Consider the following 15,346-nt stretch of genomic DNA (forward strand, 5'->3'; position numbering starts at 1 on the left):
AGTACCGCTCCAAAGAGGAACTCCTAAATAAATTATATATATATATATAAATTATAAATAGTCTAATTTGAATTAGGTTGTCAAAATGTAAGCTTATAGTTTGAAGAAATGAAAAAAAAAAGAAGAAAAGGTAAAGGCCGAAATATTGGTCGGTACGGGTCGAAACAATCGAAATTCTGACCGGTACAAAACTATACATTTTTCTATACTGGCTACGTTACAAAAAAGAAATATTTCGACCGTATCGACTGGTACAATACGAAATTCAAAACCTTGGTCTCAACAAATTTACCTTTTGTTTTTTTGATGAATCAACAAATTTACCTTAACAAATGTCTTATACATAATACTTTTTATATAATAAATTTACTATTTGTTGCAAGGACGAGACAAAAGATAATAAATAATAAGAAGAATAGATGTTATTTTTTATTTTGTTAATTTTAATTATATCGATTGATAAAAAATATTGTAAATAATTTCTTAATTCAAGAACTTAAGAAAAATTATTTAAAAATATAATATGCTAACTAGTGGGATTAAGACATTATTTGTGTAATAAGGTATTTTAGGTATTAATATATTTCCTTTTCAAATATTAGTTAAATACAAAATAATTTTTAATTTCAAATTTTTAAAATTTTCATCTAACCATTCCTTCCAAATTTTCAAACAAAACACAAAAAATAATATAAATTTTAAAAATTTTTTAAAATAAAAATAATATAAAAAATAATTTTTTAATTTTATAATATTTTTATTCAAAATTTTTTCTTTATTTTTTCAAAATTTAATAAGATATTTTAACTCAAACTATTTTTCTATTATTTATAAATTATTTTAATATATTTCCTTTTCAAATATTAGTTAAATAAAAAATAGTTTTTAATTTCAATTTTTTAAAATAAAAATAAAAATAAAAATAATTTTTAAATAATTTTTTAACTTTATAATATTTTTATTCTAATTTTTTTTTATTTTTTTAAAATCTAATAAAATATTTAAGTTTAAGCTATTTTACTATTATTTATAAATTATTTTATTGTTATTTACGCATATTTTAAGTTTCGATGCCACCCTAAAAATAAGAAATCTAATTGAAGCAAATATGTATACGATAACAAAATTGTAATTACATTGGGATATTCCCGCCATGTTTCCGTGGGCTTCCCTCCCTCGGGCCGCCCTCCCCCGCGTCGCACCGCATGCTAGTTACCCTCTCTCTTGCACTCGCCAATCTCCTGCTGCTTGAGCATGTTACCTTTGTAGCATTGATGCTCCCGCTCCGTTCATGCTACTGCCTGCGGCATCCTCCCTCACTTTCTCTCCCCCTCAAGGCCCTCTCTTTCTCTCCCTTCCCCACCATACCTTTCTCTCCTTCTCTGAAGCCCTTTGCTTCCACAAACCCTAAACCCTTCACCATGTCATCTCGCCCTTCCGCTTTTGACGCCCTCATGTCCGGCGCTCGGGCTGCCGCCAAGAAAAAGCCCCTACCCCGCTCCTCTTCTCCCAATAAACGCAAATCCCTAGATTCAGACTCTCCCACAAACACCAGCATCCCCAATTCTTTAGCGCCCGATATCTCAATTTCCCAGGAATTGAAGAGCGTGGATGAGAGCATTGGGTCCGACGCCGCCCCCGCAGCTAAGAAGAATAAGATCCGTGCGGTGACCGTGGAGCAGACTATTTCTCAATTTAAGACCAAAATGCCACATTTGAAGAAGAAGGCGGGGGACTTCGATCCAAGCTCAGTTGCGTGGTGGGGTGAGGGTGAGAGGGTTCCATTCATTTTTCTCTGTTTGGTCTTGGACATGATTTCCAACGAGACGGGGCGCATTGTGATTACGGATATAGTGTGTAATATGTTGAGGACTGTGATACATTCGACCCCCGATGATCTGGTCGCGGTTGTTTATCTTTCTGCGAACAGGATTGCCCCGGCGCACGAAGGTTTGGAGCTAGGAATTGGGGATGCTTCCATAATTAAGGCACTCGCGGAGGCTTGTGGGAGGACAGAGGTGCAGGTTAAAAAGCAATACAAGGTATTTGTTTCTGTTTATTTGCTTTCTTAATCTTGGACCGCTCCATGGAAGATCTGAAATCAGTACAATGTACTTGTATTTGATAAGCAATACAAGGTAATTGGAGCGCTCTATGGAAGATCTGAAATTTTTTTCTTTAAGACTCTCTTTATGTGGGCTATTGTTATAGATATCAATGGCCTCAGTTTCCATGAATTCCTTATATCTATCTCTATTTTCCTAACTAGCTGCATTCATATACGACCTGCATATTTGGGCTATGTCTATTTTCATATTATTAAAATCGCTCTTACTTATAAAAAAAAATGCTATGGGCTAGGTTTGAGTTATGCCTGTATAATCTCATCATGTTGGCTTAATCCCAGATTGAAGGACGTAAACTAGGATTAAGTTCTTATATAGCCATATTAACTTCTTCAGATTGAACTATAGGAACATTGCATAGGAGTTGAGGTATCAATATTAGTAACAAATGTGGGTTCAACCTGTTAAATATCAAACACAGTTTTCCGGAAAATGATTCAATAGTTTTTGAGTTGCCCTTGTTGTTTAACCTAATTTTTCTAAATATAAAGTAAAGAAAATGACTCATCAACAACTCACAAAATAATGTTCAAAATTAATTTAACCATATGCGTGGCGGAATAAATTAAATATAAATATTTTTTTTTGGATCCATGAATATTTATACGTACATGAGATTGGAAAATAAAAATCAAATCTAGTCTCTTTTACTATAAAGATCTCTCCAATCCTTTCTACAATATTTTAGAAGTGTAAACTCATTGTAAGAAAGGGAAACTTCTTTTCAATAATTTTTAAAAAATATTAAATAGTCAAAATGGTTGGCCTGTTGAGGTGTTGTAGAAAGTTGGAGAAGTTGAAGGGTCTCTGTGTGTGATACCCCATATGATAAGGTTAAGGGTAGGTGGTGTATAGGATTCCACATTGCTTGTGAAGAAGTTCTTGCTTTTTTTAAAGTTCTAATGAGGTTCCAATTGTATCATTGATTAGTCCTTTTGGAGTATAGACCGTGTGGTTTGGGCCTTCCATTGGGACGTTACAAATGGTATAAGAGCCTATCCCAACCAGAAATGTGGGACTTGAGCCGGGTCACCTACGACAGATTGGCCCGATGAGGATGTTGGGAATTTAAGGGGGGTAGATTGTGATACCCCATATGATAAGACTAATGGTAGGTGGTGTATAAGATTCTACATTGCTTGGGAAGCAGAAGTTCTTGCTCTTTATAAGATTCTAATGGGGTTCTAATTGTATCATTGACTAGTCATTTTAGAGTATAGACCATATGGTTTGGGTCTTCTATTGGGGCGTTACGCTGTGGCACATAAGAGTAGAGTTATTTGGTTGGAAGGAGAGGTTGGAGTCAATGTTGAAGAATGTAGATGAAGGGTTGGGTTTGTTTATGGGTTTGGGCCTAAATTTAGAGGATAAGGAAGAAGGAAAAAGGATGGGGGAGCAACAGAATGGGCTTATGGGTTTTAATGATAAGTTAACACATGGGCCGGATCGAGGCCCAGTAAATAGGCATGGTCTCTGGAAGGCAAAGCCTTCATGCGAGATACAAGGCTCAAAAAGCCCGAAGGGAGGGGTGGCCCAACCCAAGGGCTCGGTGGCTCCGATAGACACTTCGATGTCATAGATAGGATCAATAGCAGCAGGCGAGTCTCCGAGAGGCTCTTCGACAGGGGTCTATCCACCGACGACTCCTCAGTTACTTAGATATGGGAATCGGAACTTTGAGGTGGTCCATATTAAACCCTTAACGGCATAGGAGGTTGTGCTTTCTTCATAGAAAGGGACGACGGTGGTAGTCGATCCCTCTGAGGGTACTCAGGTGGTGTGTTCAACTCCGGCGAAGGGAAGCATGTTGCCTTCCTCTGAGCCCGAGATTCAGAACGGAGATTCTCATCTCGGGGTTGGGAGGTTCTCTTCTTCTTAGTCGTTACTGGTTCCTGTTGAGCTATGTTTTGATGGCAATGAGAGGGTTTCAGAGGGGGTGGAAGTGGTGGAGGGAGATGTAGAATTGAGTGGTAATGTCACTGGGTCCATTGAGGAGTTTGTTTCTGGGGTCCCTTGCACCCAGAGGTTAAACTCTAAGATGTAGATGGTTCGTGGAGGGGAGGAGGAGGCAGAGGCATGTGAGTCAGGAGAGTTGAGGGAGTCTGATGAAGAAATGGACCTTGATCCGTTGTGTTGTATCCTTCTTGAAATTGATTGGCCCAATTCCTCATCTGATTGGATGATGAGGAAAGTGGATGAAATTAAGGATTGTGTGGGAATCTCTTGTGTCGGATTTGAGGAACAATTTAGAGCACTTCTAATAGCTATAGAGGCTGGTCAACCTTCATTGGCTAGATCCGCTCTTAAGAAGGAGAGGGAATTGATGAGGTTATCGTGCTCTATTAATTATAATGCAAAGGGAGAAAGCGCCTTTAAAGATAAAGGTAAGGAGAGGGTTGTTTATAGTCATCAATGAAACTGACAATCATCTCTTGGAATGTGAGGGTGCTGAATGATTATAGAAAACGTCTTCGGGTAAAGAATATGATTCGAAAGTGGAGTGTTGATATTATTTGTTTCCAAGAAACCAAGGTGAAGTTGGTTAATCAAACAATTGTGAACAATTTATGGAGCTGTTAGTGTGTGGGATGGATTGAATTAGTTTCGAAAGGGGCTTCAGCTTGTATTATTATTATGTGGGATAGGAGGTTATTGGAGATGGTAGATCATTATGTGGGAGAGTTTATGGTTGCTTGCCGATTCATTTGTGTGGATGACAGATTTGAATGGGTGTTTGCGGGGATTTATGGTCCTAACATGGATAATAGTAGGAGTATTTTATAGGATGAAATGGCAGGTGTTTACTGTTGTTGGGATGTTCCTTCTTGTTTTGGAGGGGATTTTAACATTACTCGGTTCCCTAGCGAGCGAGTAGGGGATAATTATTTCTCTCATGCCATGAATACTTTTTCTGATCTGATTTTCTGATTTTTGAGCTTGGTTTGATCAATCTTCCGATGGTGGATGGGGATTTTACGTGGTCCAATGGAAGGGCATGGTCTAAGCTGGACAGATTTCTGGTTTCAGCTTCTTGGGAGGTTCGTTTTCCTGATTTGAGGCAGAATAGGTTACCGAGATTGTGCTCTGACCATTATCCTATCATGTTGGAGAGTGCGGGTCTTTTAGAGGACTAAGGTATTTTAAATTTGAAAATATGTGGTTGGAGGCTGAGGGTTTTGTGGATAGGGTGAGAATGAGGTGGTCTTCGTACTCTTTGTCTGGTACTCTGAGCTTTGTACTGGCTGGTAAACGTAAAGCATTAAAAACAGATTTGAAGAAGTGGAATGTTGAGGAGTTTGGGAACAGGGATAATAAAAGGAAACTTTTGATGCAGCAGTTGCAAAGTTTTGAGGAAAGGGAGCTGTTGGGGGACTTATCCAGTGAGGAGTTGGAGAGAAAAAAGGGTGGTTGTGGATGATTTAGAGAATATCACTTTAATGGAGGAAATCTCTTGGAGACAGAAATCCCGGGTCCTTTGGCTGAAGGAAGGTGACAAGTGCACAGTTTTTTCACTGTATGACAAACTTTCATCGAGGAAATAATGTAATTGAGGTTCTTCATGATGGTGAAAACATCATTTCAGATCAAGAAGTCATTAGGGATCGCATTGTCAATTTTTTTGAGAAGTTTTTGATTGGAACCGGGTGTCCAGGAATAATGTCCCCACTAATCCCAGGGGTGCACAAACCCTCGGCAAGGATCACATTGTCAATTTTTATGAGAAGTTTAGCGAAGAATGCTCATGGAGAGAGTATTCTTATCAAAAGACAGTCCTAAAGGACTGTCTTTTGACTCCATTGATCAGGCAAGTGCAGAATGGTTGGAGAGAGCTTTTGAAGAGGATGAAGTTCTCGATGTGGTTAGAGGAATGACAAGGGATAAGGCTTTGGGTCCGGATGGTGTTTTAATGGCTTTTTTTAAATTTTGTTGGGATATAGTGCGGGAGGATATTATGAAGGTTTTTCATGAATTTTATACATTTATGAAATTTGAGAAAAGTTTCAATGCTACATTTATAGTACTTATTCCCAAAAAGGTAGGGGCTGTGGAGTTGCGGGATTTTCAGCCTATTAGTTTGGTGAATGGGGTATACAAGATAATCTTTAAGGTGTTAGCTAATCGATGAGTAGGGTGTCGGGAAATATTATATCGAAATCTCAAAATGTCTTTAGGTAAAAGGGAGACAAATTCTTGACTTGGTATTAGTTGCTAATGAGTATGTGGACAGCATAATTCAATCAAATGAATCTGGAATTTTGATTAAATTGGACATGGAAATAGCATATGACCATGTTAGTTGGGATTTTCTCTTGTATTTGCTTGGGAGATATGGTTTTGGATAGAAATGGTGTATGTGGATCGAACATTGCATTTCGACGTCAAGATTTTCCATTTTGGTGAATGGCACTCCGGTTGGGTTTTTTAATAGTTTACGTGGTTTGAAACAAGGAGATCCGCTACCTCCTCTTCTTTTCGTCCTTGTCATGGATGCTTTGAGTAGAATGTTGGAAGCGACGGTAGAAGGAAGGTACTTGTTGAGTTTTGAGGTGGGCAATGAGGAACAAAATAGCATGAAATTATCTCATCTTCTTTTTGCCGATGACACATTGATTTTCAGTGAGCCCAATCAAGAACATATTCGATCTTTGAGAGCATTGTTGTTATGTTTTGAAGCTGTCTCAGGTCTCAGGATTAGCCTAAACAAGTCTGAAATTGTACTAGTGGGTGCCGTAGGTAATATTTCAGATTTGTCTAATATATTTTTTTTTTGATAAGTAGATTTGGCTAATATTTTGGAGTGTAAGATTGCTTCACTGCGGTTGAAGTATCTTGGTCTTCCCTTAGGGGCTCCTCACAAATCTGTTTTGATATGGGATGGGGTTATTGAGAAGATTGAGAGAAGGTTGGCTGGATGGAAGAAGTTATTTGTCTAAAGGTGGAAGAGTTACTTTGATAAAGAGTACGTTGTCGAGTCTTCCTACGTATTTTCTTTCACTTTTCCCTTTTCCGGCTGGGGTTGCTAGTAGAATTGAGAAAATTTATCGTAATTTCTATGGGGACATTGGGGAGGAATAGGAGAGGAAAAAAAGTTTCATTTGGTTAGTTAGAATAAGGTTTGTCGACCGGTTTCTTGTGGAGGTTTGGGGGTGAGAAATTTGAGGTTGTTTAATAAAGCACTCCTTGGAAAATGGCTTTGGAGATTTAACGAAGAGAGAGATGCTTTATGGAAGAATGTTGTTGCTGTTAAATATGGGAGTGGGTGGAGGGATTGGTGTTCTAATGAAGTTAGAGAAGCGTATGGGGTAGTTTATGGAAGGGTATTAGGAACGGTTGGGGGGAGTTTTCTAAACATATTAAATTTAACGTGGGGGAAGGGAAGATGATTCTCTTTTGGCATGACATTTGGTAAGGGGAATCAACTCTTAAATCATATTTTCCTTCCCTTTACAGGATTGCAAAGGGATCAAAATGTTGTTGTGGTAGATTATCTTCAATGTACGGATAATAATATTCTATGGAATGTTAACTTTATTAGAGATGCAAATGACTGGGAAGTGAATGTTGTTTCAGATTTTTTGGGGAGAATTTTTAACTCAAAAGTGATGCAGGGAAGAGAGGACAGGCTGTTGTGGGATCAAGCTGGAAATTTCAGGTTTTTAGTCAGTTCTTTTTATAAGGTGCTTAATTGTCATTCTGGCTATGTATTTCCCTGGAAAAAGCATTTGGAGGGTGAATGTACCTACTAAGGTGGCATTCTTCAGTTGGGTGGTTGCTCTAGGGAAAGTATTGACCACAGATAACCTTTTAAGTGGTTTGTGTATAGCTGATTGATGTGTCATGTACAAGAAGGATGGTGAATCTGTAAATCATTTTTTTTTTTTTTTTACATTGTGAGGTGGCAAAGTCTTTGTGGAATGAGGTTATTGGTTGGACAGGTTTATATTGGGTGATGCCTAAGGAGGGTTTGGATCTCCTTGCATGTTGGTGTGGTTTGAGGCAAGGAAATGTGTTGCTACCAGATGGATAATGATTCCTTTGTGTTTACTGTGGTGTTTGTGGCTGGAAAGGAATGAGAGATGTTTTGAAGACAGAGCGTTCTTTTGAAGATCTTTGTTATTTTTTCTTTTCTACTTTGAGTTTGTGGGCTAGGATCTTTGTAAGGAATGATGATAATGTACTGAATCTGTTTCTGTCGTAGTTTCTTACTTTCGAGTGTGTAGTAGGTATTTTCTTTTTATATTTCCTGTTACTTGGGCCGTGCCTATTCTTGGTAATAAAATTCTTATTAATTATACAAAAATGAAAATAAATTTTTTAATGATCGACATGCGGCACGCTCCTTTATAATTGTAAGAATATTTCTGAGGGGCCAAGGTCCCCCGGTCCTTGTCTAGACTGGTGCTGGTTGGAAGAAAATAAAAATTCAAAAAAAGTTTTCATTGTGTTGTTTTATAAATCTAGGAATGGAGAGAGTTAATATTAGTACTACAATTCGTTAAAAAGTACTTTTTGGGGATACTAGAAGAATGAAAGTCTAAGGTCCCTGTTTGGATTGAGAAGTGATCTCAACTCATTTCATCTCATCTCAATTACAATTTTTCCAAATTTCCGCACAAAATGTAATAAACAATTCAACTTTTTCAAATCCCAAAACAATAATAATATTAAAAAATAATATTCTAACAAAATTTTATTCAACTTGTAACTTTCATCTCAACTCATCTCACATTTTTTTTTTTTTTTTAAATGTTGAGTGAGTATAGAAATTATTGTGAAGTATTAGAGGATCTTCCTTGGATAGTTAAGTGATGATATTGTTCACCGTTGGTTCCCTTTGCATCCTAATCCCTCTATCAATTCCAATTGGTTTTAAATTTCATTTGAGAGAAGAACTGCTCTTTTTGTCCGGAAAGCCGGCACTACCTTTTAAACTAATTCTTTTTATGAACACAGCTCCTTTTATCTTTTATTTGTTTATTTATATTGGTTTTAATTTTTACTTATCAAAAAATTTATATTGCTTCTAATTATTAGGAATTGGGTGACTTGGGTCTTGTGGCAAAATCAAGCCGTTCATCTCAATCTATGATGCGCAAGCCTGATGCCTTGACTGTCATCAAGGTTTTTAATACATTCCGGCTCATTGCTAAGGTGTGCTATCTTTTTTTCCCCCAAACTTAATCTATAGATTTTAATCTTTTGTTATTTTGGGTTAGACTTGGGTTTGGCCATGGTTGGATTTGATGAGAAGTAAGGCTGGAAATAAAAAGCAGGTATTGATAAGTCTTACATTGGCTATTTACTAGGTGAAACTTGGCTTTATAAGTCATTCTTGTGAAGTATCAAATTCACTAGTCTTTTAGGGTTATAGCACAGATGTGACCCGTGCTTTCCTTGAGCATTAAATATGGTATCAGTGCCACCTAGTAAGGCTAGCACTGTGATACTAGAGCATTGTATGACATGATCTTGAAGAAGACGTCAAAGAATGTTAGAAGGGGAGTTTGTGACAGCTTTGCCCCACATTAGGAAAATAAATAACTCGCATGAGTGAGTAAATTATAAAGTCCCTCATTGGCTACATGCTAGGTGAAACTAGGCTTGTTAAGTAATTCTAGAGAATTTTCAACTTGACTGATCTTTGGGGTTGTAATGTGGATTTGGCAAGCATGCCTATTTGTGATGGTTGGTTTTGGTTTATCCACAATACTGATGGTTGGGTTAATGGATTCTCATACTTTCTATTGTTTTGATGATATTAAGTATTGTCTGTGCGCTAGTTGATAGTAAATCTATTTCGTTTGGTGCTCCAACTTTTGAGCCACTGGTTAGATACTTAGGTTTAATATTGGAAGCTCTGATGCCGTATCCTCTCCCTGAATTACATTTTCCTTTCTTTTTTGAATTTGCCACCATATCTCTTAGCTCTTTTCTTTGAAATGTTGAGCTTTTTGTTGTGGGTTCTTGAATTATTAATTTCTATTTTACCCAACACCATGCACTTCCCCCTCCCCTTGGCAAAAAGACTTTCTTGTCCGTGGCAACTTAAGAGTGGTTTGAATTTTTCTTTGTAGCTAAATTTAGAGAAAGCGAAAAGGTCCAGTTGTTGGTTTTCTCGAGTTATTGACCCATGTTAATGACTCATGCATCCTAAAACTGCATGAAACTTTTTATCAGTGTAGTTATGCATTAAAATAATTTATGAGTAATAAATGTTTTGTCGCACAATTTTTTCATTCTTAATTCGTATCCAGGGTAACAATTATCCTTTTCAGTACCCTATGCAATGGAATTATGCACTGTTGTTTGGCCAATGGACAGGACATTAAGATTTGGGAGAAAGAGATATGGGATCTTTGTAATGACTTTTGGTAATATAAGTAGTGTTTTGTAATTTACTTGCTGTTAATTTGAATTTTACTAGGAATCTGGGAAAGATAGCCAAGAAAAGAAAAAAAACCACATCAAGGGACTACTTGTTGCTGCCACTGACTGTGAACCTCAGTATCTAATTCGTCTACTTCAGGTTGCAAACCAGACATCTATTATATATATCTGTCTGTTGGCTCCTTCAATTGTATAATTTCTATTATTTGTGTTTTGTAGATGAAGTTGCGCATTGGATTGGCAGAGCAGACCCTATTAGCTGCATTGGGTCAAGCTGCTGTCTATACTGAAAAACATTCTACACCACCTCCAAACATTCAGTCTCCAGTAGAAGAGGTCAGTTTCTGTTCTTTAGATCAGAAAACTTGCTCCAGGATGTACTGTATTGCACCAGATAGAAAACATCTGTACATTTTGTTTACCCGTATAGAAAGGAAATAACCTTACAGGCTATAACTCTTAGATTATGTGAGCTTGAAGAGAGATGTGAGGATTATGGGAAGAGGGAGGAGACAACAAGGAAAGGGGAGGGAGTAACTATCCATTCCTTTGTTTGGTTGTTGAAATACACAAAAAGGAAGTGAATGATTTTTGTAGAGGTCGTTGAGATTTTATAAATTAGCAAACGTCAAAGAGGAAGTGAAGGAGAACTCAATAAAATTGGTATGTTCTCTTTCAAATTTAGCCAATTCAAGGGAATTGGAAATGGTTGCTTTGAGGGGATATCGTACCCCTACAAATAGTGGCAAAGCCAGGAGTTCAACTTTAGGGGCTGACCTAATTTATGGTGATTAATATATTATTTTTTACATATTTTATTCTGCTATTCATAGTACACAAAAGGTACAAACATAAATTGAGATGCAAATACAAAATGCATTTATTTTCAAGATTGAAAAAATTGGACATCTTCAATCACTTATCATGTAGGTACTGGGTACATTTTATTTTTGATCAGTAAAAAGAGAGATATTATATATATGAATGAAATAAACATAGTCCTTGTACACAGGACGTATACAAAGGAACTCCTAAATACATTCTAAAAGCGATAAATTAAAGACAGGAAATCCTGAACATTGTCCCCATGTAATACAATAGTGGAAAACCAACACATTAGAGTGTGGAGAAGAAAATTCTTCAACTCAGTACTTGTGCGTTCCTTATCTTCAAAACAATGCGTGTTCCTTTCCGTCCAAATACACCACATAATACACAATGGAATCATCTTCCACACTGCTGCCACTTGCTTGCAACCTTGCAACTTTGACCAACATCCCAACAAATCCACCACCCTCATAGGCATAACCCAGACAATATCAACCCTCAGAAAGATCTCATCTCACAATACTCTTGTTACCTCACAGTGTAGTAATGGTTCACAGATTCTCCATTCTTTTTACACATGTAGCACCAATCCAATACTACACATCCTCTCTCAAGTTGTCTGTGGTCAATATCTTCCCAAGAGCTGCACTCCAAACGAAAAAAGCTACTCTAGAGGGCACACGAGACCTCCAAATATTCTTCCAAGGGAAAGGAGTAATCTCAAGTTGTGTTGTCAAGATGCTATAATACTCCTTGACTGTACATAACTTATGGTTATTAGACCTCCACTTCAGACTATCTCGCTGTGTCAATGGGATCTCCGTGGAATATAATAAGCTGAAAAATTCTGAAACAATAGGTAATTCCCAATCATGGAAATCCCTATTAAAAAGGATATTCTACAGATGTGCACCATGAGAGAATATACGCACATCAGCCACCGAAACTTCCCTATTAGTTGCCTTACGGTATAAGGCCGGAAAAACCCTTTCCAAAGCCTGGACTCCACACCACACATCCCTCCAAAATCTGATACGACTGCCCTCACCAACTGCAAAGCGAACTTGATTTACAAAACATGGCCACCCCTTCCTTATATACTTCCATAAACCCACCCCATAGCCCCCACTTACTTCCTTAGAGCACCAACCACCCCAAGCGACACCATGCCTAGCATCAATAGTGTCCCTCCATAATGACCTCCCTCCAAATGATATCTCCATAACCATTTTCCCAATAAAGCTTTATTGAAAATTCTCAAATTACAAACACCCAACCCCCCATTCACAACTGAGGCGCATACAGTCTCCCATCTAACCAAATGGAATTTCTTCTCCTCCCCCATTCCTCTTCCCATAGGAACGTCCTAAAGAGTTTCTCCACCCTGTTCACCACCGCTATAGGCATAGGAAACAAAGATAAAAAATAAGTGGGGAGATTAGTGAGTGTACTCTTGATAAGAGTGAGACGGCCCCCCTCAGATAAATACACCCGTTTCCAGCCAGCCAGCCGTTTCTCTATCTTCTCCATTATCCCATTCCATATAGCTTTATTCTTGAAAGTTGCTTCCAGCGGGAGACCCAAGTATTTCATTGGAAAAGAGGACACCTTACAATCCAGGAGGCTAGCTAACCTGAGAATATTAGAAACCAAACCCACAAGAACCATCTCAGACTTGCCCAAATTCACCGTTAGCCCCGACACTGCCTCAAAGCAAAGTAGCAATGCTCTTAAAGTTTGGATCTGGCTACTCTTTGCTTCACAAAAAACTAATGTATCATCTGCAAAAAGAAGATGTGATATGACAATAGTGCCACCATAACCATTGCCCATCTGAAAACCTGATAAGAAACCTCCCCCAACAGCAGCCTGCACCATCCTACTCAAAGCCTCCATAACTATGACAAATAAAAGAGGAGATAAAGGATCTCCCTGCCGCAGTCCCCTTGAACTAGCAAAAAAACCAACAGGTGTACCATTAACCAGAACCGAGAACCGGGCGGTTGAAATACAATGACGCATCCATGCAATCCACCTATCCCCAAAATCACATCTCTCAAGCACGTATAAAAGGAATTCCCAATTCACATGGTCATAGGCCTTTTCCATGTCAAGCTTGCACAGAACACCTGAACCTCCCTCTCGTAACTTGTAATCCAAGCACTCATTTGCAATAAGTATTGAGTCAAGAATTTTTCTCTCACGAATAAATGCGTACTGGGACTTGGAGATAATTTGTTCTAACACCGGACTAAGCCGGTTAGCAAGAACCTTCGAGATTATCTTATAAACGCTACTAACCAGGCTTATAGGCCGAAAATCTTCAATAGTCAAAGCCCCATGTTTCTTAGGAATAAGAGCAATAAAGGTCGTATTAATGGACTTTTCAAACTTCTGAAAGGAGTGAAATTTGCTAAAACCCTGCATAACATCACCTTCTACAATATCCCAACAAGTTTGAAAGAACCCCATTGAAAAGCCATCCGGCCTCGGCGCTTTATCCTTGGCCATGCCAAATATGACCTTGTGGATCTCTTATTCAACAAAAGGTCTCTCCAAAATACTCACGCTCTGCGAATCAATTGCCTCAAAATTCAAAGCATCAAGCTTCGGCCTCCAAGTATCTGATTCTGAGAGAAGGGACTCATAATACTGTACTATGTGATTTTTAGTTCGGAAGGAGAAGATATCATCTGAGAGCCTGATTGAAGTGACTCTATGACATTGTTACGCCGGTGTGAATTAGCCATTTTGTGAAAGCACTTCGTACACCTATCGCCTTCTTTCAACCAAAGTGCCCTGGATTTTTGATGCCATGAAATCTCCTCCGATAACAAAACCCTCTCCAAGTTTGCCATAACCAATCCCTTCCCCAATAACACCACCTCCGAATTATCTCACAAAAACTCTTTATTCTCAAGTTCCTGCAGTTCCTCCAACAGTGAAATCTTCTGGTTGTCAATATGACCAAATACGTCCAAATTCCACTTCTTCAAGTCTTGTTTCAATGCCTTCAACTTGCTTGCAAGAATGTAACTTGGGGTACCAAAAAACTGATATGAAGACCACCAACCACTAACCCTCTCTACAAACCCATCTGCTGTTAGCCACATATTTTCAAACATAAAATACCGTTGCCCCCTAGGAATACCCCCACAATCCAAAAGGATAGGATAGTGATTTGAACTAACTCAAGCTAGTCTTCTCTGACTTACTTTCGGATATTTAGCTTCCCATGAAGGAGAAACTAAGAATCTATCCAATCTCGACAAAACCCGCCCATTTGACCAAGTGAATTCACCCCGTACCAGAGGGATATCCATGAAATCCAGATCAAATATGAACTCGTTGAATTCCTCAACGGCCAAAGAATGACAACAGTGCCCTGAACGCTCACTAGGAAACCGAATAGTGTTAAAATCACTCCCCATGCACCGTGACACATCCCATAAGGAATATACACCCGCCAACTCCTCCCACAACCTTCTCCTGTCCCGATCCATGTTAGGACCGTAGGAACCTGCAAATGCCCATTCCCATCCATCAACCCACATTTTAAAATAAAGTCGCAACCGAAAACTTTCCGACACATTCCTCAAATGACTCAATCACTCTTTTATTCCACATAAGCAATACTCTACCTGAGGCTCCCGAAGAGGCCAAATAGGTCCAACCTACATATGAACACCCCCATAAACCTCGCACAAATTTCCTATCAATAAGACGTCTCTTTGTTTCTTGAAAACACACATCACCCTTCCACAACCGCAATAATGCTTTGATACGAAGGCGTTTATTGCGATCATTAAGCCTCCATATATTCCATGATAAAATCTTAGGCTTCATAAAAAACTATGTTAACCCTCCCCCTCGATCTATCCCTTCCGCCACTTCCTTTTTTCACATTATAATTAATGGAGCAAGTTAGCTTTTTAAGCTCCCTATTCTGCTTAGAGGCTGATTTTGAATGACTAGCCTCAAGTGCTATAAGGAGAGCCTTAAAT

General features: G+C 38.3%; 1 protein-coding gene across 2 annotated transcripts in view; it reads left to right on the top strand.

The window, feature by feature from the left end:
• Positions 1–1,124: 1,124 nt before the first annotated feature.
• Positions 1,125–15,346, top strand: part of LOC121239199 (DNA ligase 1) — a 30,141-nt gene continuing 15,919 nt past the window's right edge. For both annotated transcript variants that reach the window (XM_041136359.1, XM_041136360.1), the window contains exons 1-4: positions 1,125–2,042; positions 9,162–9,278; positions 10,552–10,653; positions 10,734–10,850. In XM_041136359.1, coding sequence (XP_040992293.1) covers positions 1,206–2,042; positions 9,162–9,278; positions 10,552–10,653; positions 10,734–10,850 — 1,173 coding nt within the window. In that variant the 5' untranslated portion in view covers positions 1,125–1,205. The remainder of the gene's footprint in view (positions 2,043–9,161; positions 9,279–10,551; positions 10,654–10,733; positions 10,851–15,346) is intronic.

The sequence above is a fragment of the Juglans microcarpa x Juglans regia genome, chromosome 7D (genome assembly GCF_004785595.1).
Source record: "Juglans microcarpa x Juglans regia isolate MS1-56 chromosome 7D, Jm3101_v1.0, whole genome shotgun sequence".
Classification (NCBI taxonomy): domain Eukaryota; kingdom Viridiplantae; phylum Streptophyta; class Magnoliopsida; order Fagales; family Juglandaceae; genus Juglans; species Juglans microcarpa x Juglans regia.